The 24,010-nt window shown below is 41.5% G+C and overlaps 1 protein-coding gene across 2 annotated transcripts; it reads right to left on the reverse strand.

The window, feature by feature from the left end:
* Positions 1-3,781: 3,781 nt before the first annotated feature.
* On the reverse strand, positions 3,782-16,001 carry sall1a (spalt-like transcription factor 1a). Of its 2 annotated transcripts, none has more exons than XM_006779778.3 (3): positions 15,112-16,001; positions 6,513-9,916; positions 3,782-5,428 (listed from the first exon to the last, which is right to left on the reverse strand). In XM_006779778.3, exons 1-3 carry the CDS (start codon positions 15,182-15,184, stop codon positions 4,988-4,990), a joined length of 3,918 nt encoding a protein of 1,305 aa, XP_006779841.2. In that variant the 5' UTR covers positions 15,185-16,001; the 3' UTR covers positions 3,782-4,987. The 2 variants fall into 2 exon arrangements, with proteins under 2 accessions (XP_006779841.2, XP_035767003.2); XM_035911110.2 differs by lacking the exon at positions 15,112-16,001 and adding an exon at positions 12,611-15,100.
* Between the last annotated feature and the right edge of the window lie 8,009 nt (positions 16,002-24,010).

A 24,010-nucleotide genomic window follows, 5' to 3' on the forward strand; every position in this document is an offset into this window, starting at 1 on the left:
AAGGGCCACAATCAGCCTACTTAATCTCAAAGCTGTTCTTTAAACCCAAAGAAAGACGATCTGTCTCTATTCTACTGTACAAAATAAGCGAACATGTGATTCATCTTAAAATGGAAATGTACATTAAATTAAATTTGCCTTTAGGGGCAGGGAGGACAACCCGTGACTGCAGGTTTTTCTGTGATAACAAAAAAGGTACTTGTACTTCGTCAAAAGACCCAGTCTCATAAACCTACCCTGACCTCAAAGAACAAACCTAGACATCACATTTTAAGGAATTAGCATCACAATACCCTAAATGTCTCCCCTGTAGTAAAAGCCCAGTAAAATGGCCTTGCAATTTTAGTGGTGATGATAAACTGGGAGACGCAGATAGCAGGCTCACTGAGCGTGAGACAAACCTTTACTGTATGTTCATTAGCATCCGTGAAGGTTCCCATCTGACGAAGAGGGAAACGGAGTACTGAGGCCGTTCTGCAAGCATGAGTGTCTTATTAAAGAAAGGGCCAGGGAGCCTCAAATTTGGTGAGGCTGGTCCACGAAGAGCTCCCACCTGTTTGTCTGGGCGCTCCTTTGACACAATAGGTCATGAAATGCAATATGGGCCTGTGCCTCTCTTTCTCACAACACAAAAGGCAAGGAGCGGATGAACTGCAAGATAAATGACCTTGACATTTGGAAAGTCTCCAGATTTCTGCGCTATAAAAATAAACCATGCAAAGAAAAACTCCAAAGCCTCATGAGCCCTGAGTAGAACTTACACATGGGCAGACGTAAAAGAGCTGCCCTTCAGCGGATTAAAGTTTCTACTTAAACATCTTGATTGCTTCGCTAGCAGTGGCAGTGTAAAAAAAAGCAGTGGCAGAATGGAAAACCCAGAGCTAAAAAGTTGTGTTCCATGTTTGTACCTTCAATATGGAGGTGTTCCAAACAGCTGTGCACATGCTGCAGACAGCCTCCACTTTCCACAGGAAGTATGATGAGAACCACAGGAAGATAAAAACAGCCTGGAATGGCTTGAGGGAAATGACAACACAAATTAGACATTTACAAACATACCAGGAAACAGAAAAAACACCCTTTTGGGAAATTAGGGAGACAAACAGAAGCACATTAAACAGTCAATGGCGTATTACTTATTAATGATTTGGATTTGCTTTTTTAAAATTTCTACATCAATATTTGTAGGTGAACATAGGGGTATGTTGTTATAGACAGTAGGCCTCTGAGCAGGTCAGTCACCTGAGTGACAGCATGGACAGGTGTGGAGGTGCATCCGGGGAGAGTGAACCGCGGCTGCCTTACTATTGTTCTCAGTGGGTCTTTGATCTCACGTAGGCCAGAACCTCAGTGGGGAGTCCAGGCTGGGCCCCAGGCTACGGTTTGTATCGACTCAGCAGGGCTGACAGCACAAAGCGGAAGTGGGTGTGGGCGGGTGGGGACTCCAGCTTCCTAAGATCGCCTATGTGCAGCTTCAACTTAGCCTGACCTACACACTGAAGGGCGGTTGAGGGTACAGGAAAGAGAAACAACAGCTATTAAACAGATTTCAGTCCAACCACAAATTACGAGTCAAAAATATATATTTTTTCTGACCACTCATTTTGCAATGAACGCATACATCAGATGATGCACAAAAACTTGCCATCAGCCATGGAGGTCATTCTTTTCTCTTCATGTTTTCCTGTTTTATCCACATTTATGTATTATGAAATAAAGATGTTTTCCAGGTAAAAATATAATTTCCATAATGACAACTGTGTTAAATATACACAAGTGTGCATGAAAAGATTTCTGACACAACCAGAAAACAAGAGTTTATTTTTGCAGTGTGACAGCTGTGCACACAGCCTTTACTTAAGCCAACCCTATAATGAACTTTCAAGTGTACAGTAAGTGGACAGGAGTGGCTTACAGCTAAAGAGAGTAATGTTTCTTTCCTGATGGTTCCCATCCTTGCCAGACTCTGCAGCAAAAAGTCATCAAGCCATTTAGCTTGAATAAGGAAAAGGAAAAATAACCGTGAAACTAAAATAAAAACAAAAACAAACATTAGATGTAAAATAAATCCAAATGTGTGTGTACATGACTTTGTGTCTAGCTGTAGAATGTGTGTTTACAGCATAATATTGTGTATATGTTCTCAGTAGCCTGAAAGCAAAGTCTCAATGTAGCGGCAGAGCAGTTGACTAGACTCACAGTAAATTGTGACAGTGAGCAGGGCAGACTGGGACAGCCCATCTTAGTCTTTAGCGATTGTGTTTCAGTGTGTTCGCCTGGCTCTCCCTGTGGTGCGGTGTGTTGTGGAGCAAAAAGCCACTGCTGGGAGCCACAGTGGAAGAGATCAATTGTACTCATTCCTGCCACCTGAGATTCAAGTGTTTCTGTAATACTGCACAGCTCAATCGATACTTAAGCAAGGAGCTGAGAACCAAGAGCACAGTCCATGCTTAGTGGTGGGATGACTCACACAGAGATAAAACATGTATTTACTCCTGTATATTTGTGCTCCCCAGCTGTGAGCAGTCTGCATGAAAAATAAGCCAAATGACTCATCAGGCCTTTATTTATTTATTTATTTATTTTGTTTCCATTATTTTATTATTCAAATATTTATAATTTTATGATTTAATTTTGCAGCAAATATTTTAGTATTTATAATGTTATCATTTGGAAATTAATTTGTTTATGAAATCAATTAGATTATCATTTAGAATGTAATAATAATAATAATGATAATTTTCCTAAGTAGAAATACACCATATTTAAAATAGTACATGCAAACGAAGAATTTGTCATAATTAAGCAAGAATGTGGGAATGTTTTATTTTTCTTTTTGTTCTTTGAAGGAATCTCTCAGGAAGCCGATTTACTGCACAAACAGAGCTCAGGGGAACAGATGTGACTGTTAAAAAGAAAACAGGCACTGTGGGCAAGGATCATTTAGCTTCAACGTCTCGAAATCTAAAACGTAAATATTGGGGATTTCGGCTTTGTAAAGAGGAGGGGAGCGCGCCGAGGATGCTGGACAGAAATTAACAGATCCTGCATTGCAGGATGTGCAACGATGTGTTAAATTAAATGCAGCTGTTGAAATACAAAAGGGGAACATTTTTCACTTTGAATAAAAAATGCAACGCAAACGCCTTTAAAGTCGTCAACTGTATCCGGATAACCGAGCGATCGTCTTGACAACCTCCTTTGGAAAGCACTAACTAGATCGTCGCTTTCTTAATACAAGTTCTATTTTCAACTGAAGACGACGAAGAAGAAGAAAAATAACGCCAACTGCGCATCGGACACCTCCTGCTTAACTATCTGCTCCGGACACCCCATCCTTTTACCCGCTGCGACGCGCTTCTTTCTTTCTTTTCTTTTCTTTTCTTTTTAAAAAACCCTTTGTAAATAAATTACAGAAGGGGGCCTTTTCCTTTCCACGGATACGCTTTGAATTTATCCGATTCTGTGGAACAGTCATTAATTGGAGATCTGGAGAACTGGCGACAGAAACTACGATGTTCAAACAGTGTTCATTTTAAATTAAAGAGCAGGAAAACTCACACCATCAGCACCCAAGCCTCCGTTTCTGTTTCTGTAGTTTGTGCACGGTAACTGGAAGTGTGGAGGCTGCACGTGAACACAAATTCTTTAAAAGAATCAAAAGTTACTTATTTAATTTCTTTTTAATTTCTGCTTTTTTTTCCTTATGTATAGTTTGTTAGTAAATGTAAAGAGACGGTATTTTTAAAATGAGGAAATAAAAGCACACAAACACACAATGTTTCTTTTGGAAAACTGATGTATTTGATTATTAGAGTAAAGAATTACAGTATCTTAGTTGTTAGTAGGTATTAAAGTGTAGAGAAACTGGACCCATAAAGATCTTCCAACTTTCCAAGAAAGTGCATGTAACAGTCCGAAGGTTGTCAAACCCGATATATATTTATACTTATAAAAACACTATCATTTTGTCCCCTGGCCGTGATGGACTTCTTGTGAGAGCTTTATGTACATTTTCTTGCAAGGGAGCTTGTATTTCCACATCTGAACATATTTACAGAAGCTTCAACACATAACTTTGCACTTGATGTCAGTGAGGATGCTGGGACATAGCAGCAATGTGGAAATCCAGCTCAGATACTAAAAGTGATCCTTCCAATTTGATTAGCTGTCTCAGTTCCAAAAACCAGGAAACAGGCCAGACTGAATGTTCCTCGATTTGTAACCGTCTTGCTCTCAACAACACCAAAATATGAGCAACAGAAGATAGAAGAAAAAAAATGGAAGTAAACAAAAAAAGTAGAAAGTACAATACACAGAGACTGTAACGAGAAAACAAATTAACACTAAATAAACCCTTGAAATGTAGCAAACTTCAATGTTTTGTCTTCCTTAAATAAGATAAAGGTAAATAATAATCGGAAAGAAAGGAACTACAACATCATTTAGTCCCTTGCCTGAATTTCATTGTTTTGTCTTGATGAGGCGGGGTGGGGGGGGGATTCATGAACACACAGATGTTAGACCATCTACAGAAGATCAGTGTACATTATTTACAGCAAGTCTGTTCGCTTATTACAGGGCTAATGCATCACATGAACATAGACAGTTCAATTATAGCTACTACAGACAGAAAATAACTTAATGCCAAGGTAAGGTTATCTAACCAGATATTCTAAGTTTCAAAAGCACATTTTTAAAGCACCCATTGTGGCTTTAAAATAAACAAAACCTAATTGTTAATGCTTCCACTTGGTTTCAAGCAAGGTTATAATCACTAATAAATAAGCTCCTTAAAACTATAACATGTACATTGTACAAAAAAAGCAACTTGTCTTCACACTCATGTTCGTAAAGATTCAATGGCGAGCAAAGCAGTTCAGCTGATTTTATCCCTGTCTTGTTCTCTTCCTCTGTCTGTGTCTACATATGTGTACAGTATGCCTTTAGGCATCTTTATGTGTCTGTGCCCAGTTGAGGACATATACTAATTGGTGGCAATTTCTTTATTGTCCTCCATGAAGCGTGTGAACCGGAAGTGGGCCCCATTCTCTGTGTTGGCCATTTTCTCCAGACCAGCCAGAGCAGCATTGGGCTCCGTGTTGTGTAGCTTATCTAGGCTGCCTGTCAGGCCACCTATGGGAGAGCTGCCCCCATTTCCGACACCACCTGACATGGGTGGGATGCCTCCGTTCTGGATGACAGAAATTTCATTTGTCTTCATTGCGAGACCATTGGAGAAGGCCGCAGCATACTGATTCCAGAAACTGGTCGGGTCTCCGTTGCTTGCCCTTGATGCCATGTCCTTCTGGAAGATCTCGGGAAACTTGACTGGGTTGGTGCCAAGGAAGGCCATCGGGCCATCTACGGAGAGCCTGCGGCCACGTCTGGCAGGAGCGCTGTTCCACATGTGGGTGCCCATGTGAACCTACACAGACGGAGAGGGAGAAGAACAAAAGAGAGGTGGTGAGAGACAGAGCAATGAGCGGGATGAAAACTAGTGATGTTTACAAAGTTGGCCACAAGAGCTGCACATGAGATGATGCAATGGAAAAAAATAATAATAATGCTTGAGTGTGAATTAAAATAGCTTCACACCCTGAGTGCAGCAGATCAGTTAGCTGCCTATGCTATGAGAAGTACAAACACTGTGTAAACATCTTTTGGCAAGACTGATACATGCTGTTTAATCTGAACTTTAATTTGCTCATCTCACAAGGGGACCGCACGGCTGAAGCAAAAATTGCACTGTCCAGTTTCATTGCCCCAGCCAGTATTACATGTGACATTTCACCTCTGCCCATACCCTTTCTAAGAACAAGACAACATTCTGCTTGGACATTTTTGAAACACTGCTCCAAAATAATTGTATTTTAATGTGGCTCATATACAATAGTTTACACAAAGTTAATGAGCCTGTTTTTAAATAAACCATACCACTGTGAGATATTGCTGTAAGTCTAGTATCATCCAACAGCCTGAGCTTGATTCAGTAAATCTTTTAGAAATAAAAATAACAAACAAACAAGAAAAAAACATATGCCCTTATTTCTCCACTAGGAATTGGAGATTGAGACATTCAAAAATAACTAACATAATTGTAAATTAAGGCCACATAATCCCCCAAAATCCTAAAGATCACTAAGCAGATCTTTTTCTTGATGATTTAAGCCTGTGACATTTTTTACAGAATCCGTTATGGAAAAATACAGACCGACTTAGCTCACAGTGATTATACCTGATAATTAATTGTGTGCACTGGATCATTCTTAGCTGATCACATGCTGGAATTTCTCTCCAATAATTATATTACATGCATGATTCAGCTTTTCCATTTTTTTTCTCTAAGAGCAGTTCCTTTCATTAATTATACCACATTACCACATCTTGATGCCTAGTGCACTGACATGCCATATAAAATTAAATAGTAACCCTGAGACTCGTTTTTCATGAACATTCTCACGCACATACTTTTAGGAGGCCAATAGTTTGCTGGGTGTTTCGACATTTACCTTGAGGTTTCCTTTGGTGGTAAAAGCTCGGCCGCAGATGCTGCAGGCAAAGGGTTTCTCCCCTGTGTGGGTTCTCTCGTGGATCTGCAGAGCGCTGGCGGAGGAGAAACACTTTGCGCAGGTATTGCAGAAGTGTTGCTTGGGAGTCCTGCGTGGTGGAGCAGTGGAAAGCACTGGGGATGTTGAGGCAGATGATGTGACCAAGCCAGGGGGTACCTCCTTGTTTTCCGGATGAAGGTTATGAAGGAAACCATTGACTTCTGGTTTGCTTAGAGAACTGACAGATAGAAGAGAAGGAGTTGGGCTGGAGGACAGGCTGGTATTTGATGGCTCAAATAGCTGTGAGGGCAGGTCTCGCATTTGATGTGTTAGCATATGCTGCTTGAGATTGCCCTTGGTGGAGAAACCCCTGTTACATGCCGTGCAAATAAATGGTCTTTCTTTGGTATGGCTTCGATAGTGAATGTCCAAGGCACTCTGACAAGCAAAGGTCTTCCCACAGATGTCACAGGATGTATTCTTGATGGTGCTACGCTCACGGAAGGGGAAAATCATGCCCAAAGGGTCTTTTGGTGAATTGACAGATGTCAGGTCCAGGGCTCCAAGGTTGGAGGGATGTGAGTGCAAGAGGCTTATACTGGTGGGGTCTGAAGATAAGGCCCTTTGGTGCCTTTCTTCGAGGCTCGGGGATTTGTGTGGTTGTGGCTGCATGCTAGTGGGTGATGGCGCCTGCATGGAGGAGGTAGATTCTGACACCGCTGGACTCCCGGCGCTTTGGCTTTCAACATCACCTCCCAGAGATGAGGAGTCATTGGTGAGACAGTCACCTTCAATTAAGCCATTTGCAATAGCCTTCATCTGGATCACATTATGTTCCTGCATTTCATTATGATATTCTTGGCCATTCCTCTCTTGCCCTTCCTGGATAGCCATTTCAGGGGGAGCTGGGGAGTTACATAGACTGTCATGGGAAGCATCAGCAGATCTGGGTGTATCTGGCACACTGCTGTCTGGACCCTCTTCCATTCCTTCAGTGTTGTCATCAGAAAAGTTGTCAAGATCATCAAAGTTTCTCTCTTCAAATGAACCAGTATCAGAAGCCATGGACTCTGGATAACTCTCTGGCAGAGGGGTGTTGGGGATCTGCCCACCCATATGCATACGGATATGTTGCTGCAGAACGACAGCATTTGTGAACTTCTTCTGACAAATGGGACAGGAGTGTTGAACTCTAAGAGGAGGCATGGCCCTATGAACACTGTAGTGGGTTTTAAGATTTCCCTTGGTGGTAAATGCCCTGCCACAGATTTTACACTTGAAGGGCCGTTCCCCAGTGTGAGTGCGATAGTGCATTTTCAGTGCACTTTGGCAGCTCAGCACCCGGTGGCAAATGACACATTCATTTGGGTCTTTCACCTTTCTATCAATGTTCTCCACAAGTTGTTGTAACTTGGATGTCTCCGATCCCTGGAGAGGATCCAGAATGCCTACAAAAGGGAACTTAGCCTTGAACTGATCAGACATAAGGGGCATGAGTGGGTTGGTCATCATGGGTGGGCTGGTAGAAGTCGTATACTCTGCAATGCTTTCTGATGCACAACTCACATTTGTCATGAGACCCGAAGTCTTGCTGCCTTCGTCAGTTTTTCCATTTGAGGTAGGCAGTGTTGCACCTTCACCCTCTTCAGATACACCATCATTACTTTTAGCTGAAGGCTCAGTGGCACCTGAGTCACTCTTTGCAGTAACAGAAGGACTAGTTATGGCTATTGAATGATCTTCCTTTTTGATGAAATGTGGCAGGCTTGGCATGGTTGGTGGTAGCAGCATGCCGACTGATGATGTCAGAGTAGGCAAAACTGGTTTACTGTCAAGCCAGCTGGTCACAGGTTTCTCAGGTGGTATAGACATGCCGTATGGAATGCCAGTGCTTGTTGGTATGTTGTCTAAATGCTCAGGAACAGGGTAAGGGTTCATCTGGATATGAGGGTATTTTTCTTTATGACGCTGAAAATGCACCTTCAGGTTACCACGAGTGGAGAACCGGTTGCCACAGATATTACACTTGTAGGGTCTCTCACCAGTATGTGAGCGCAGGTGAATTTGCAAGGCACTGTCGCTCCCAAACACCTTGCCACAAAACCTGCACTTATGTTTGAAGAAAGCATCATCAGAGCTGCTCTTATGCTCAAATGAACTGACATTTGGCGGCTTGTCTTTTCTCTGCTGGGCCAAAGCTGCTAAAGAGTTGAGGTCCTCTACAGTGGTGCCAACACTGGGAAGAGAACTGGAGAAAATGGGATTTCCAGGTGGGGGTTGAGGTAGAAGGGGATTCACGGCCGAGCTTAACAAGCTACCTATTCCAAATGCTGGCGTCGATGACTTTGCTAGTGAGGAGCTGCTTAGTTGAGAATGAAGGCTACTCATATGAGTGGGCCTTTTGTCAGAGGATTGGGGATTGATTGTTGATGGCCCCAGTGTGGTAATGCTCTGAGATGTCTCACTGCTGCTTGGGTTGGACTGAGGTAGCTGTGCTGCTGCAGCCAGCTGCTTTATGCTGCTAATACTGGCCGACTGGCTGGCCAGGTTCTGTGCTAGGCCTGCGGCTGCCGCCAGCTGTTGAGAGAGATGTGAGCTGAGTGTGGTCAAGGGGCTGGCAGCTGGCCCCATTGTGCCGGGAGCAGAAGTTGGAGGTACCTGTATTTCTGGTGACTGGGAGGCTAGTAGCAGTATCTGATGGCGAATCTGTTCAATAAGCTGCAGCTGGTGGATCTGTTGCTGTTGCAGGGCTAAGAGCTGCTCCATTAGTGCTGGCACGGCCACCCTTGGTCCTCCAGTCGAACGGGCTTCTTGGGAGAATTGGGCCACAGCCACTTTGGTGCTCTGCAGATTTTCAATTATGACATTGCTGTTGATCATGGAGAAGTTCCCCAGTTCAGTTAGGTTACTGAGCTGAGGTAGTGAGGCAGAGATAGCTGAAGTACCTACTGCGGGGCCAGAAGTGCCTCTATCAGCATGGCTGCTGACTGTATTAATGGGGCTTCCGCTCTCTGTATGACTGCCGTCCTCTTCGTGACCACTGCTCATTCCGGAAACGTCCACGTCCATGGATTCGTCTTTTTCAAGAGTGTTAGGCTCCAAAAGTTCACTGCCCTCTGTTTGATCAGTGTTATTAGCTGTGTCATTCATCTGGTCATCGGGATTATGAGGAGGAGACCCAGGCGAGAAAGTTCCGACAGGGGAGGCAGGATTTTCATTCACTATCAGAACTAACTGATTCTTAGTGCAATTCTTCTGGTGTTCCTCAAGATCTGATAGTTCAAAGAACTCAGCACAACATCTGCTACAGACATGGGCGTCTGACTCCTTGCAGGGGGGGTCCTCGGAGCAAAGTTCTGTGTCCCCTGAAAAAGAGGAAACAGAGGATTAGCGATTAGAAATGTTTTGCAGCTGAAGAAGCAGATTTATCTTCTTGAATTCAATTGTTGTTAATCTTAAGTTAATCAGTTTTAACACTTATTCTTCTGATGTGTTCACGAAAAAAAGATTGAAAGGCAACAGTAAGCTGGCAGAAATGAGAAAAGGCCTTATTCAATGTAGTGGCCTCTGAAACATGATAAGAGGGGATACAAAATCAATGGGAACTACTCAAATATTGGTTAAAAGTGATCTTTGAAGATGTACATCTGGGTTTCATCAGGCCAACCAAAGGTAATCATTTTCTCTAGATAATCCATCAAAATATAGAATAGAGTGAAGTCAGGATCATTGGGTCTTAATGAAATTTCATAGAAAAGCATTGATTTCCTATATTCCATGCCCTTCAAAGTCTACTTGTCCACTCGGTGCAAATCAAGCATTTGAAGGACTTATTAGACTTTCAATTTGCTGTCAACTTTGCTCATTTTCAGCCAACTACAGGCATCTTGGACAGGTTATCTATGTCACTAAACTAATTTGTATCCACTCAGCCTGCAATCACAGTGAGACAAGAACAACAGAGCCCGTGGCACCACATCTACTGCATATACACAAGAAAGCAAAAACAAAGAGGAAGAAATTCAAGAAAGAAGTTTAAGGTAAACAGTTACTCAGTTGATAACCAAAAAACATGAAACAAATCTGCCATCTATTACAAGAATAAAAATATTTATTATTCTTAAGACTTTTGTTTAAGTATTGTCCAATAAACCCAAAAGTTAAATCCAAGAAAGGACAGTTATCGGTGAATTCATTTAAGGAAAAAAAAATGCCTGAAAGGGATTAAATAAATAAATAAATACTTGGTCAATGCTAAAGAGCAGTGTGGCATATGAGAACGCAAACTTGCCAAAACTAAGAAAGCAGACACACCAGTTCATAGAACAAGCGTAACAGAAACTTCTCTTGTTACTTAGACAAAAATTCTAAAGTAACGACCACATTCCAAATGCGCAGTGAAACAGGTTTTGAAATTTTCCATTTTAATAAACAGGACGAGTCAGGGAATGAAAAGGCAAGACGACACCCTGCCCCCAGAGCCACTGCTGTGCTCCAGACTTTCCTTATTCATTTCCCTCTTTGTCACACTAAAATCTCGCTATTTAGCATACAAGTTGATTTACAAATTGCATTTCTCTATGAATCCCTTTCATTGTGCCTCTGGCCCCTCAACACTTTCATCAGGGCCAAGAATTCATTTGCAAATGAAACCCAGAGAAGTGCAGCCCTGCCCCACAGAGAGACAGGATGCCTTCCCATTGTTCACACAGCATGGGAGCGGCGGGGATCGTCGGCACAGCCTGGCCCTGCTCATCTCAGTCGACTCAAAGCAGATCCTGTTTAATTCAGGGATTATCTCCCTCAATGTTTCTCCGCTCAGAGACATCAGATAACGCAAAGTTGCCATGACAGTAAACCCCGGCCCTCACACCACCAAACCATGCAAACAGGGAAGACTCAACTTTAATGATAACTTTTCATGTTAAATCCCCCCCACCCCCCACTTCCACCCACCCGTCTACCTACACCCCAAGCGTTAATTTTGAAAAAATGTGTTTGATTCATAGTGTGAGAAATGTGAGGATTAAATAAACACCTTTTCTCTTTTCTCAAGGTTCACTGTACACAAATTAGTGTGAAGAAAATCAAATCATATGACAATGAGCGGGATGAAAATAGAAGAATATAGAAAAAAAAACAACTTTTGCCTGACTTTTGGAAGATGCAGAGTTATTCATAAAAAATAAAATACCTGAGTTTTCACTGTGTGTGTGTCTGTGTGTGCAAATCTACACACAGCAGAGAAAAAGCTCTACAGTGGAATTTAATTAATTCACTATTTAATTCACAAACATAATAAGTGTGTTTCTTTAATTGAATAAATCCTAACAAATACTAAAACATTGTTTTTTGTACAGTGCATTTTCAAAAAGTGTGCACTTTCAAATTATTTAAGTTTATCAAACAAATGGCACAATAAAACAAATGCAAGGATAAAATATAACTATTGCTAGAATATAAAATTACACTAAAAAAGACAGCAAAGATAGATGAGCTTTCCCCCAAAATGTACATTTCTATACGCTAACTAAGGAACTGCTAAGACTCGTCATCAAATTGCAATGCAGCAAGGGACATTGTCGTCTTCCGAACTCTATCACAAGTTTAAGGAAAGCCAATGGTAAAAATGCCTTTACGGCTGTACAGTGTAAGAATCATTTCACCACCAACTGCATATGACTTTTTACACTGCCAAAATATGTCTTTACTTGATGACCGAAAAAGGATCAAAACTGAATTAATGCATCACTACAAATCCACTGTCCACATAAGACTAGGAGCAAACAGCGCAGATGCTAGCATTAGGCTTAATTCCTAAAATAGCAAGGATTAACTTCAAATTACAATTAAGATAAAGTCAAGCTGGTATGAAGAAAGACTGTAAACTTCGATAGAATGTCTATCAATAGCACAATGTAAGTAGTGAGCAGAGCTAAAGGGCGTTAAGGCAGACAGCAAGAGGACGGAGCCTCAAAGAGATTGACCAAAAATCTGAATATGAGAGACAAGAAAGTAAGGATTAGTCAAAAAAGTTGGAGAGCTTTGAGAGATCCTACATTATTTTTTCGCAGGGGGCCTCTGTGAGCGTCTTGACACTTGTAACTTCAGGAGGGTTTCTGCTCACATCTTCTCCAGCCCTCAGGACTCATCCCACTGAACACTAGATGGGGTTCCACTAAAGCTGCCGTGGTCCAGGACAAGATTCAAATCTCAGAAGCTCTGCCCCGGTGACATGGTTAAAGCTTAAGGGGAGGGAAAAAGGCAAAGCAAGTCCTTCAGGCTACACCTAAACTCACACCACATAAACAATGGCAAAATGACAAGCGAGGCACTCTGTGTTTGCAGGGAGAAACAGCGCAAAAGGGGGCTGCCCTGCCAATCTCTCCTCTAGGGGGGCCACTCTGATAGGGCATAAGGGGATGGTCACAACATTGATAAGGCCCCACAGTCAAACACACTCTTAAATAAAAAAGCTGAGGCCTTGCTGGGCCGCCTGCAGCTCTCATCAGCAGGGTCAATGGCAAGGCAGAGAGGAACACAGTGAGCCCTGAACTCTGATCACCTCCAAACAGAGGGACGCTGGCAAAGGTTAAAACAGCTCAACATCCCACCCTCTGTGGCTCTCACTCCGACCTCCCAGTAACTACAGCCCTGAGCATCACTGATATTCAGCTACAAATACAATGACTTTCTGTTTCCCTTTCTGCTACCAGAACACTCTAGAAAGACACACAACTCATTTATAATGAGCACTGCTTCAGCTAAATAATCCCAAACTTAAAGACAACATGGTCATACTCTTATAATTACATACACAAGACACTTGCAACTATTTTAGCATATGGCCTAGACATAATTAGGAATTTTTGCATTCTGCAGATGGGTTGTTGAAACAAGTGACTTTCCCTCACTCCCCTTTATTAGATTTAAATGAAATTTAGGGGAAAGAAACAGCACTCAGGGATAGACTAGGCTTTGCATTAATCATCAAGTTCCTAAAATCACGTGAAACAGCGTTTCAATGCGTGACTTTCTCCCGAAAGGAATATTTATTTTAAATGCACATGCTTTTCAGGTTGTGCTAAACACAGTGTGCTGCATAGAAATTTTTATTTGCTCGCATGAAATCTGTAGGCCATTTTTCTAAAATTTTAAATCAAAAGATGTATTTATTTTTAAATTGCAGAAAGTATAAATTTTGTGCGGCAAAATTCGATCACACTGCGCGGAATAACAAAGTCGGGGCTTCTTTCCATTTATGAACATTTATGAAATTACTTAAAATATTAATGGATATTTTTTTCCTCCTAATGAACGCATGACTGAAAAGTCGGTCAACAAAAATACACGCTGCAACGTCCTGTAGCGAAATGAAAGCTTTATTTATAACTATTCTACAGTGATCTGAAACGCAGTTTTATTAGTGTCTTGTTTGGCTCGAATATTCCCCTTTTCTACAAAAACAAAGCAGCTTGCAATTAATTATAACTTTACTGGCTTATGTTGGCCTCTGAAACTCTGAGAGCTCATGCAAAGTCCTGAATGCCACTTTGTACAAACTCATTTCACATTTTAGGCACCACATTTCTAACAAAGCATTCTTACTGCAGTTTTTTCAAAGGTGTAAGATGGTCGCATTGGCTACAAGTCCGCAAGTTAAAATTAGGAAATCTATATGGACATGAAACTATCTTTTAGACTAATCGGTTGTGTATTTGTGGAGACAGAATGGCCGAGACAAAACTTCAGTTTCCCAAATATTTGTTTTCTTCTTCTTCTTCTTTTTTATAAGAAAAAAAATTGCCTAAAGACGGGTAAACTAAAGAGACTGGGAAAGATGTTTGTTCATTAACGTTCTCCGGCGCACTCTGTCCTCCTTTCGTCTTACTTAAAAAAAGAGTAATAAGCCATGGCGTAGACTGTTGATATATTTTCATAAAAGAAGGAAATATCTGTACGAGTTTGCAGCGCAACGTTGAAGCACACGGAATACGGTATTTGTGGGTCCGGTACCAAAGAAAAGTTGGGAGTCCCGACAGGGGCGACAGGGTGGTCGATGTCGAGGCAAGACGCCGACCGCTGAACGCAGGGAAGCCTGCGTGCGAGCGGAGCGATTATTTATTTATTTTAAACGCGCTAAAGTTAAGACTAAAAACTTTTGAAACTTTTAAGTCACACCGAGCTCAAACCCAAAGAAAACGCACCATATCTGTGTTCTTATATTTAACTTATTAACCGCCTAGAACCGAGTTTTAACCCCTGATAATGAAATAATCAGCGCAGAAATGTCAAGTTACCCCAAATTGTTCTTGGTACTTGAATAATGGGAAATTCGTGGAAAATCGGTGCATCAACTTTTGTTAAAAGTCGAACATACTTTCATCAAGAAGTCACTTGAATTTGTAAAGAAATCAACAAAAAAAAAAACAGCATAAACTCCAATTCAAAGTCTTCCTTAACAGTGAGAGTTGACCGCGGACAAAATAAAAACATCGCTTAAAAGAAAGAAAAATTCACGGTGATTGCATAAAAGGAGCGTTGGGTTACTTGGACTCACCATTGTGCTCCGATAAAGGCAGATGAGGGTCGGATTGGAAGTGTTGAGGCTTCGCTTGCTTCCTCCGCGACATGCTGGCTGGCACATCAGCAGGCAAAGAATAAAAAAATGACTACAAAACCTTCTAAAAAATTACGTAAATCGAGAACATCCACCGCGCATGTGCCCCGTTATGATTATCAATAATGCTCTGCGATTAATCATACGGGGGCTTCTTTGAAAGGCGATTGGCACCTTGCCAGCCCCCCTCCTATTCAAATGAAGTCTCTTTAATCAATTAGCTCCTGATTTGCTGGGGACTCTTGTCTCTCTCTCAGCTCCCACCCAATGAGTTGATCCGTATGAGGAAGAAAGGCTGGGTTTTCCAAACTCCCTTTAGATACGGTTTAACCCCTTCTGTTAGCCAAGTCAAGGCTTATCTTGACTACTACAGGGGAATGTCAGCGTCTCGAGTCCATGCCCGCGACAGTATCTTTCAGTCTTTTGCAGTGATCACAGTTTATTTTCTTTCTTTTTTCCTTTTCCCCTGTTGATGTGGATTGACGGGACGCTCGCAACTCAAACCTTCACGATCTCCAACCAACTTTAATTTCACTACAACTCGGTAGTCCGTTCTCCACTCTTGCGTTAAGATCGCTGTAATTCAGCTCTTGTTGTGTGCACACCGACACCTACTTTCTGAAGAGTTTGAAGCGAAGCTCCCGGTGCGGTAAAACGCAACGTCTCGCCAGCATGTTCCGTGCGTAAATGGCACCGTTACGCGTTCCCAAAAGTCCAGAGTGTGATCCGACGTCCCAATCACTTTGATTTGATTATTATTAGCAGAAAGAGGGGTTACTTACTAACACGTTTTCATCACACACTGCGTTCCGCGAATAAACAAACTTTGAGGGCCCGTGCGGCAGTGGGACAAATGTGGAGCCCGGCCCATCGAGGATCTGATTGGTCATCGGGCTATTCAGTCACGTTACCATTCACCTCCACCTCCCTCTCCCTCGCTCCCGCTCTCTCTCTTTCTCTCTGATTGAGCACAGCAGAGCCAAACGGTTTGTGCGCGCCGGGATGATCAGTGGTAAAGAGCGGAGAGACAGAAGTCTGTTCAACTGAATGGGGATAAATTAAGCTTTTAAATTCTTCCCCAAACACTTTTTTAACGAATGCTTGCCTCATATCCATGTCACGTGGACTAATCTATATTTCACATCATGCATTTGGGAAAAAACCCCCTAAACATTTCTTTATATATTCACCATTCACTGGGTTGTTTATGTTGTAAAATCGGCATGTATTACTGCATAATGTCCTTATCAAAAGTTAAATGTTTGGCCTGTTGATATGTTTTATTTTATCATAATGGTAAATGTTTTTATTAGAATGACAATTGGCCAATATATTTCAGCTGATAACGGCAAAGCAAATAAAACAATGTCTTAATCGAGCCTGTGGATTACAAAGTTACATTATTATTATTATTAATATTATTATTATTAATATTATTATAAATAATGCATTAACAGGAGTGCGCATTCACTTGGGATGCTTAAGAGAGCAAGAGATCCCACAGGAGCTTCTTGTGAGCGCTGAGTCGAGTAGATTTATTACCTGAAAAAGATAAACGAAGCTTTCAGTCAGGCTGATTTTGAGAAATGAAGATAATAATGTTACTATAGGTGATGCCTCGGATGCCATTATTTTTCACTGAATATTTAAAGAGCAGCTGCAGGCTAGATGGATCTGGTCCTCTCTTGTGTCAGATATCTTTTAGTTTCGACTAGCCTTACTATTTACTTATTCATGAAAAAAGGAAAGAGCAGAGGGAAAATCAAATACCTCTGATGGCCTTAGTGATCTGCTTTATCAATGCGTTAGGTCGAATAATTAAACAGCACACATAATTTTCAAATGGAACATTCTTCTTCTTCTTCTTCTTCTTTTTTTGGGGGGAGGGAGTATCAATTGATGCGTAAACTGTCCACAAACCTGGGGACCAGATCGAAATTAAAGCTGTGACTAAAAAAATCAAAGAGCAAATTATCATTAGTAGGGGAAAATGTGTATGTGCGCGTGCAGTTAAAAAGCCCGTGCAATTATATGCAGGAAACTTGAAATTGCTAGGAGAGGAAAAAGGGGTCTGCAATATTGTAATGTCCCGGGCGGAAAAATCAATGGCCAGTTAATTGATGTGAGTGTTGGTGTGAGATTGTAAACAGGGTGATTTGCAGCCCAGCCGAGCAGGAGACATTTTAAATGGGATTCACTCGGGACGGTTGAGGATACAGTGTTAACAGTCATGGGCTGAATGACACAGGCGGACACAGTTTGGGGACCCAACAGCTATAACTCAGTGCCAGTGCTTGAAAAAGTTTTAAACTGACTTAAACGTTTTTTATTTCTTTTCTTTTTTCAGAGGCGTGTGTCTGCCTGAATTATTATTTATTATCTGTTGAGTGAGAAAGCAGGAAAAATAAATATTTAACATAAAAATGGTTATCATACTAATGATAATGATATTAAGATAGAATTATTAATGTATATTTCCTTTTTTTTAAAAAAAACCCTTTGTTTAACGGTGAATGTAATAACCGTTTATTTAACAAGCGCATCAAACAGTTTATTTTTGTCACTGTGGGGGGAAAAGTGCTTTCAAATAAAAGTGACAGAAGCCTTTGGCGCATAAAAAGTGCGCATTTGTCGGTTATGCGCAATCAATGCTGCGCGCACCATATCAGAGACTGTCTGTCGTGGGTGTCATCATTCACTATTATCACCGACACGTCGTGATTGATCACGTAGCTCAGAAACACTGCACGTCTGAGCGCATAATGCGATAGTTAAAGCGAGGAATCTACCAAAGCGCAGTTGTTAGTGATCCTCACACTCTGTATTTCTAACTAGAAAGCCCCCTTTTTTTCTGCGTATTCAACACGTGGTGGGTTTCTATTCACGGTCCTGCTCGACTCGATGCCTAAAGAATTACAACTAGCTGGATTAGGCCTTCATCTAGGTCAGCTGCACGTGTGTGCGTGTGTCTCTGTGTGTGTGTGTGTGCGCGCGCGCAGTATTTGTGATAACAGTCGCACAAATGGCAAAAAGAGAGAGCGGACAAAACTCAAGGTTTTACAAGAAAGCAGAGTCTCGTGATTCCAGTATGTATGAAGAGGAGTGGAGTCCCTGATTAACAGGGCTGCTGCTTACATGGACAATAGGTTTGATTTATATGTTATGAGTAAAGAGCCTCTGTTAAAAAATACCAAAAAGTTATAGAGATAATATTAAGAAAGGACCTTTTTAATAATAACAAATACAATCACAAACAACCATAGGCTGAAATTCCCTAAAATGTTTTATTTTGTGGCAGAATAAACTAGTACATTATTCCTTCTTTTCTTTATTAACGACAACTGATGAAGTCAATGGTCCCCCTCATTCCCAGAACAAATATCAAGTGCCTGGCATTATTAATGGCACCATGATGTCTTTACTAAAGGATTATGAGCTTGATTAAAGGGATTGTTGTAAGCTGGCCTCATGCTCAAATAAAGAAATAAGGCCATATTTTCCTTCTAACAAGTCACACACTCTGTCACTGTATGACTCTTAACAGAACAGTACTGCTATGTTTAGGGTGCCCAACCTCAGTATTACTCAGTATTTGAGTTATTCCACATTAAGTCTTCTAAAAAAACCAAAACGAATAAATAAACAGAAAACAAACAAACAAAAAAAAAACATATCTAAAGTTAATCAGATTATAGGGCTATGGGGAAGAAAAAAAAACTCCAGCTAGAGCAGAAATTATTGGTTCATTTACGTGAAGTATGAAGTGAGATTTCTTTGTCTTCCAGACAATCAGAATGCAGCATTTAGCACTGTTTTGCCACCAAAGGAATCCCATTGAAAAATCGCCTGCATTAAAATTCAATACCTGCAGCAGCACCGACTAGCCTCCATTAATTAAGAGATCAAACCCTTTCTATTGTCCTCCAGCAGCCCTGCCACCACTTGTCCCACAGATTGTTTTCCCCCATTGTGCCCTCTGACATCTTCCTGCAGCATCGCCCGATATCAATGGGCCGTGTTTGTTTTTACATTATCTCAGCTGCAGTTAAAGACACCCCCTTTCAATCTCATCTTGTTTGAGGGAAAACAAGCAAACATTCAAGGGTGTCGCAGAGGTGCTAGAGGTCACTGGTCCATCACACATATCCTGCATGTCCAGGCTCTGTGTGTGTGTGTGTGAGATGGTGAGTTTGCATGTGCCACTGGTACAGCCATCTGTGGCACAAACACTGTGAGTGATTGTGTTTAAGCTGTAGCTACTCAGGTACAAGTGTACTAGTGTTAGGAGATGTGTGCCAATGGATCCTTGACAAAGAGCTTCACCCCCCCCCCCCCCCCCGTTATTAGTGAGAGAGGCCAGGCTTCAGTGTCTTTCTGAATGGTGTAACTGGACACCAAACATTGCAGGCGGAATGCACTCAAACATCAAACTACATTTGCATCCTTTTGGATAGTTTGCAAACACTAGAATACTTTTGTTTCAGATAAAATATAAACACAGCACAATTTAGAAGAGATTAAAACTTTATGATAGTATAACTTGCTGCATTCTTGTATTAAAAACAATTAATTACACTTTTCAATTTGGACAAATTCAAAGCATAGTTTGTTTCGCATCAGATATGACTGATTATTAACTGATGATTCTTATTTATAAATAAACGTTTAAATAGATATAGATAAGTAATATACACAGCACTTGAGCAAAATGAACCTTTAGCTTTAGTTCACTAAGTTTATTAGCTTTATGGCTGTTTCTCATTACTGTCTACCCAAGTTTTTTTTCTAAATAGATACACTCAGTCACAGTGATGCAATCGTTCAATCCTTCAATTGTTATCATACAAATTCACTTGATTGTATCTGATTAAACATGTTCGCTTGAGTTGCATTAACGACAAACACGGTGGTACTGGACGACCACCAAGACTCCCATTTTAGCTCCTTCGTATTCTTGAAAAACACATTGTGCTTTCATATGACATTGACAAATGATATTTGGATGAAGAGGGATGCTTAGATGGTTAGATGTTTCACAGAATGGAGCTGGATTACACTGACACACATCACTAAGGCTGGAGGTTATAGAGGAACCAAACACTCCAAACATCTTGAAGAAATTACAGACATCACCCACCGAAAGCTGAGTGTTTATGTATTCTTAAGAACCTGGAAGCAAAACTAAAAATTACACATCGACTTATCCCTACATTACTTCACACGCTCGTAAACACAGAATATACAGAATATACACATGCAATGTCTGTGTCACAGCCACAAAGCAAGCCGGGCGGGTAATGTAACCACACACAAAGCAACGTGCAGGTAACCACCGAGCCAGCAGACACGCCACGTAAAACAAAAAAAAAAAACCACACACGTTCTTACAGTAAATACAGCCACAAAGTTGAAACATATCAAGCGGTTTATTCGCAGTGACTCTGGGCACAAGATGTTTATCAACTGCCGCCAGACAGCTGTGTTGGTCGGCCAGCAGTTAACTGTGTCTCAGACAGCCTCTTATTGCTATTGATAGTTAGCATCAGTGTCCTGGCTGAGGAATGGGACTGCTATAGGCAAACACAAGCTATTGATCTTCAGCCTGTCCCTGACCGGCCTGGAGCTACAGAGGGAAAGAAATGGGAGTGGAGGCCGGGCGGAGCCTTCAGACTCACTGTCTGGCACCTGGGAGAGCTACCGGTGGTGCTGGTCAGGAGTGTATTGAGAAAGATCTCACTCCTTTAGATTGCTGCTTTGTGTTCAAATTAACAGCCTGCATCTATTAATGAAGCATTAGCTAAATTATTCATTTATAGTCCCATTTTAAATCTTTCATTTTAAGGCCACCTAAAGAAATGCATTTCTTGTCAGTTTTTCTCCAGTCAATGAAATTTTTAACTTCCTACGTACTTTGCATCTTGTCTCGTCCCCCTTTCATCCTTTTTGTTCAGCTATTTCTTAAATTAATATCCTCATTTGTTTATGTATTGATTGATTGATTGGCTGGAATAAAGCAATTCACTTTGGTGCACAGTGCTTTCAAAGCGGCATTTAAGCTCACCGCTAGCAACATTCAATTAAATGACTGCTTCAGATTGTGCCCTGTTTTCTTTATATTTCTCTATATATTCCCAATAAAGAATTCACCACCAAATATGATGCCTTTCTGTACTTAATTGCTCTTTAAAACAAGCACAAACACACATGAGACTGCACTGAGGTTTCGGTGGTTCAAAATGAGGAATCTGTCGGGAGGAAAAGTGTTGCAGGCTCTATGTGAGGTCTTCTTATGTGTTTGCATGTGTGCTCTTGAGCTTCCTGTGACCACACGAGAGGGAACTAAATTTAAGCTGGTGTTTGTGTTTATGCCTGTGTGCTTTAGACTGAAAAAAAAAGAGATACTGTATGTATCTCTGTTTTTGTTAAGTGTTTATTTACCCACATAATATGTAGAGGACAAAATTTCTGCAAGTGCTGCCTATATATGGCATTTTATTTTCAATGAGTAGAACTGAAATTAGATGGTATTTCGTTATAGCTCCACTGTTGTTGCACACCACGTCTGCACTGGAAAGGGGAAGAGGAGTGAAATCTGCCTGGAGGTGAAGGGGGAGGGCTTGTCATTCTTTATTTACCCCACTTGTGGAAGTCTAGTCGGATACGGGATATCAGAGAAGTCAGTTCCCTGATGACAAGCGAGAAGACTACCTTGAGGGGTAAACTCAGTCAAGTTATAGGACTGCCACCACTTCCCCACTTCCTTTTTCTTCACGACTCACTCTTTTCTCCCCTATTTATGTCTCCTCTTGCTTCTTTTTTTCTTTTTTTTACTATTTTCTTTTCATATTTTGCAAAGGAAGATATAAAACGTAAGAATTACGCCAATAAATTTCATTTACTACGGAGTCGAACAAGGTATGAAAAGAAAATAAAAAGTAAAAAAAAGGAAAAAAAATCCATGTAATAATGAAAAACGCTTCAGTGCCCTTATTTGTGTTTGTGTGTGTGTGTACGCTGGAATCAAATAGTCCCTCTCCTGCTCTCTTAGCTCATTTAGGCTGCATGTCAGACAGAATGGCAATCAGACTCTCTCATCAAACTCCATTGCCCTTTTACTTTTTCTCCTACCTCCTGGCTCATCTTGTTTGGTGAGTTGGTGCTTTTCAAACTCCCATCAAAGCGTCTGGCAAGGGGACACAACACAGCTTGCCTTACATTTTCACAAGGCCCACTGAGGTTCGCTCCATATTCTTTAATGATGTTTTGGTACAGATAAAAATTACAGTCTTTTTGTTTCTCAGAGATCTGGCATCTCATATCTAAAAACCTTACTACAGGTAGGGTATGCATTCTCATCACTCTGGTATACAGCTGCACACATTCAGATGGATAAGGACAAATGTAAGCGCACACACACACACACACACACACACACACACACACACACACACACACAGGACTCTTTTCAAAGAAGTTTGCTTTTTTTATTACTTCCTTTCCCATTCAGCGGCCTCCCCACTTTCCACAGTGCCCTGGGTGTGCAGTGAAAGAGTCGTGCTTATTATGTGCTCCGGGCTCTCCAAACCCAGCTTTGTTTTGTCCAGATAGCTCTCTCTCCCTCACTCTCCTTCTCTGTCTCTCTTTAATATTCACAGTAAGAGTCTTGGCTCTCACAAGACGACTGTTTTCCCAGTTTTCTCCCCCGCTAACAGCCAAGTGTGGCCCCTGTGAGTGTAAACACGCAGAAGGGAGGGACATCTCCTGACAAACATCTCCAAGGATGTGCCACCCTGCCCCGTGTCATTCATTCTCTACCTGGCACTGGAGCTAAACTGTTAACACTGAAGTGTGAGTGCCCGAACCCTAAAGGACTGCCAGCGGCTGCACATGCCTGGTCTACCTAAATTCACACTACACTCACATCTGCTCTTCACAGAGAAACGATGCAGTGTATAAGCACATCACAGAGTCTGTGCGTGTGTTGCAAAGGCAGAGCTGTTTGCGGAACTTCGTACGATGACAGAATAACAAGTAACTTAATGTACACATTTCTCATAGACCTAATTTGAGATTTCACACCTAATCCATTCTTAAGTATGCCTTGCTTTGTCCCCTTACACTGCACTGAAAGCCCTTATATGTCAGCCTGTTCTGTCAGTGTGAGTTGTGAATGTGTCACCATGACAAATTCTTCTACATTAATTGCTTTTGGCAGTTAAGGTTATTCTCCCTTGGACTGTAATGTCTTCCAGGGGTCCTTTGTTTAACCAGGTGGCTAACGTAAGAACCACCTCTCACAGAGTTGATATCTGGAGAGTTGCACCCACTGGAGAAAACTGTCATTACCTTGTAGCTTAGTATCTGCCATTGGCAGCACAAGACTAGCAAACAGCACGAATTAGGAGCGGAGCTTATATTTAAACAGAAGATCACCCCAAACATTGATAAGGCAGTGCACTGCATGGCAGTCAGACCCCTGGTGATGTTAACAGCACTATGCTGTTATCACAGGTGTGATCGCTCACCAGCCCACAACCACATTTACATCTTAATTACCAGCCTAATCAATGGGGTTGCACTTTGACTTCATTTGTGACATTCTTGAAACCTCATTTAAGGTGTAAGAATAGGCCATCGTAAGTACTGGTGGTAAGAGAGAGGCACCTATTTTCACTGTGGGATACAAAGAAGATAAAAAGGGGCATACTCCTGAAGTCTCACAGGCGTGCTCACGCTGCACAGTGGGGTTGACAAAGTGAGCACAGGGTGATATTTATGATAATTGCATACTCCTCCCAAAATGACAAAGCAAATTGGTGAGACGTGCAGCGTATGACAG

The sequence above is a fragment of the Neolamprologus brichardi genome, chromosome 1, assembly GCF_056152115.1.
Source record: "Neolamprologus brichardi isolate AB-2024 chromosome 1, ASM5615211v1, whole genome shotgun sequence".
NCBI lineage: Eukaryota > Metazoa > Chordata > Actinopteri > Cichliformes > Cichlidae > Neolamprologus > Neolamprologus brichardi.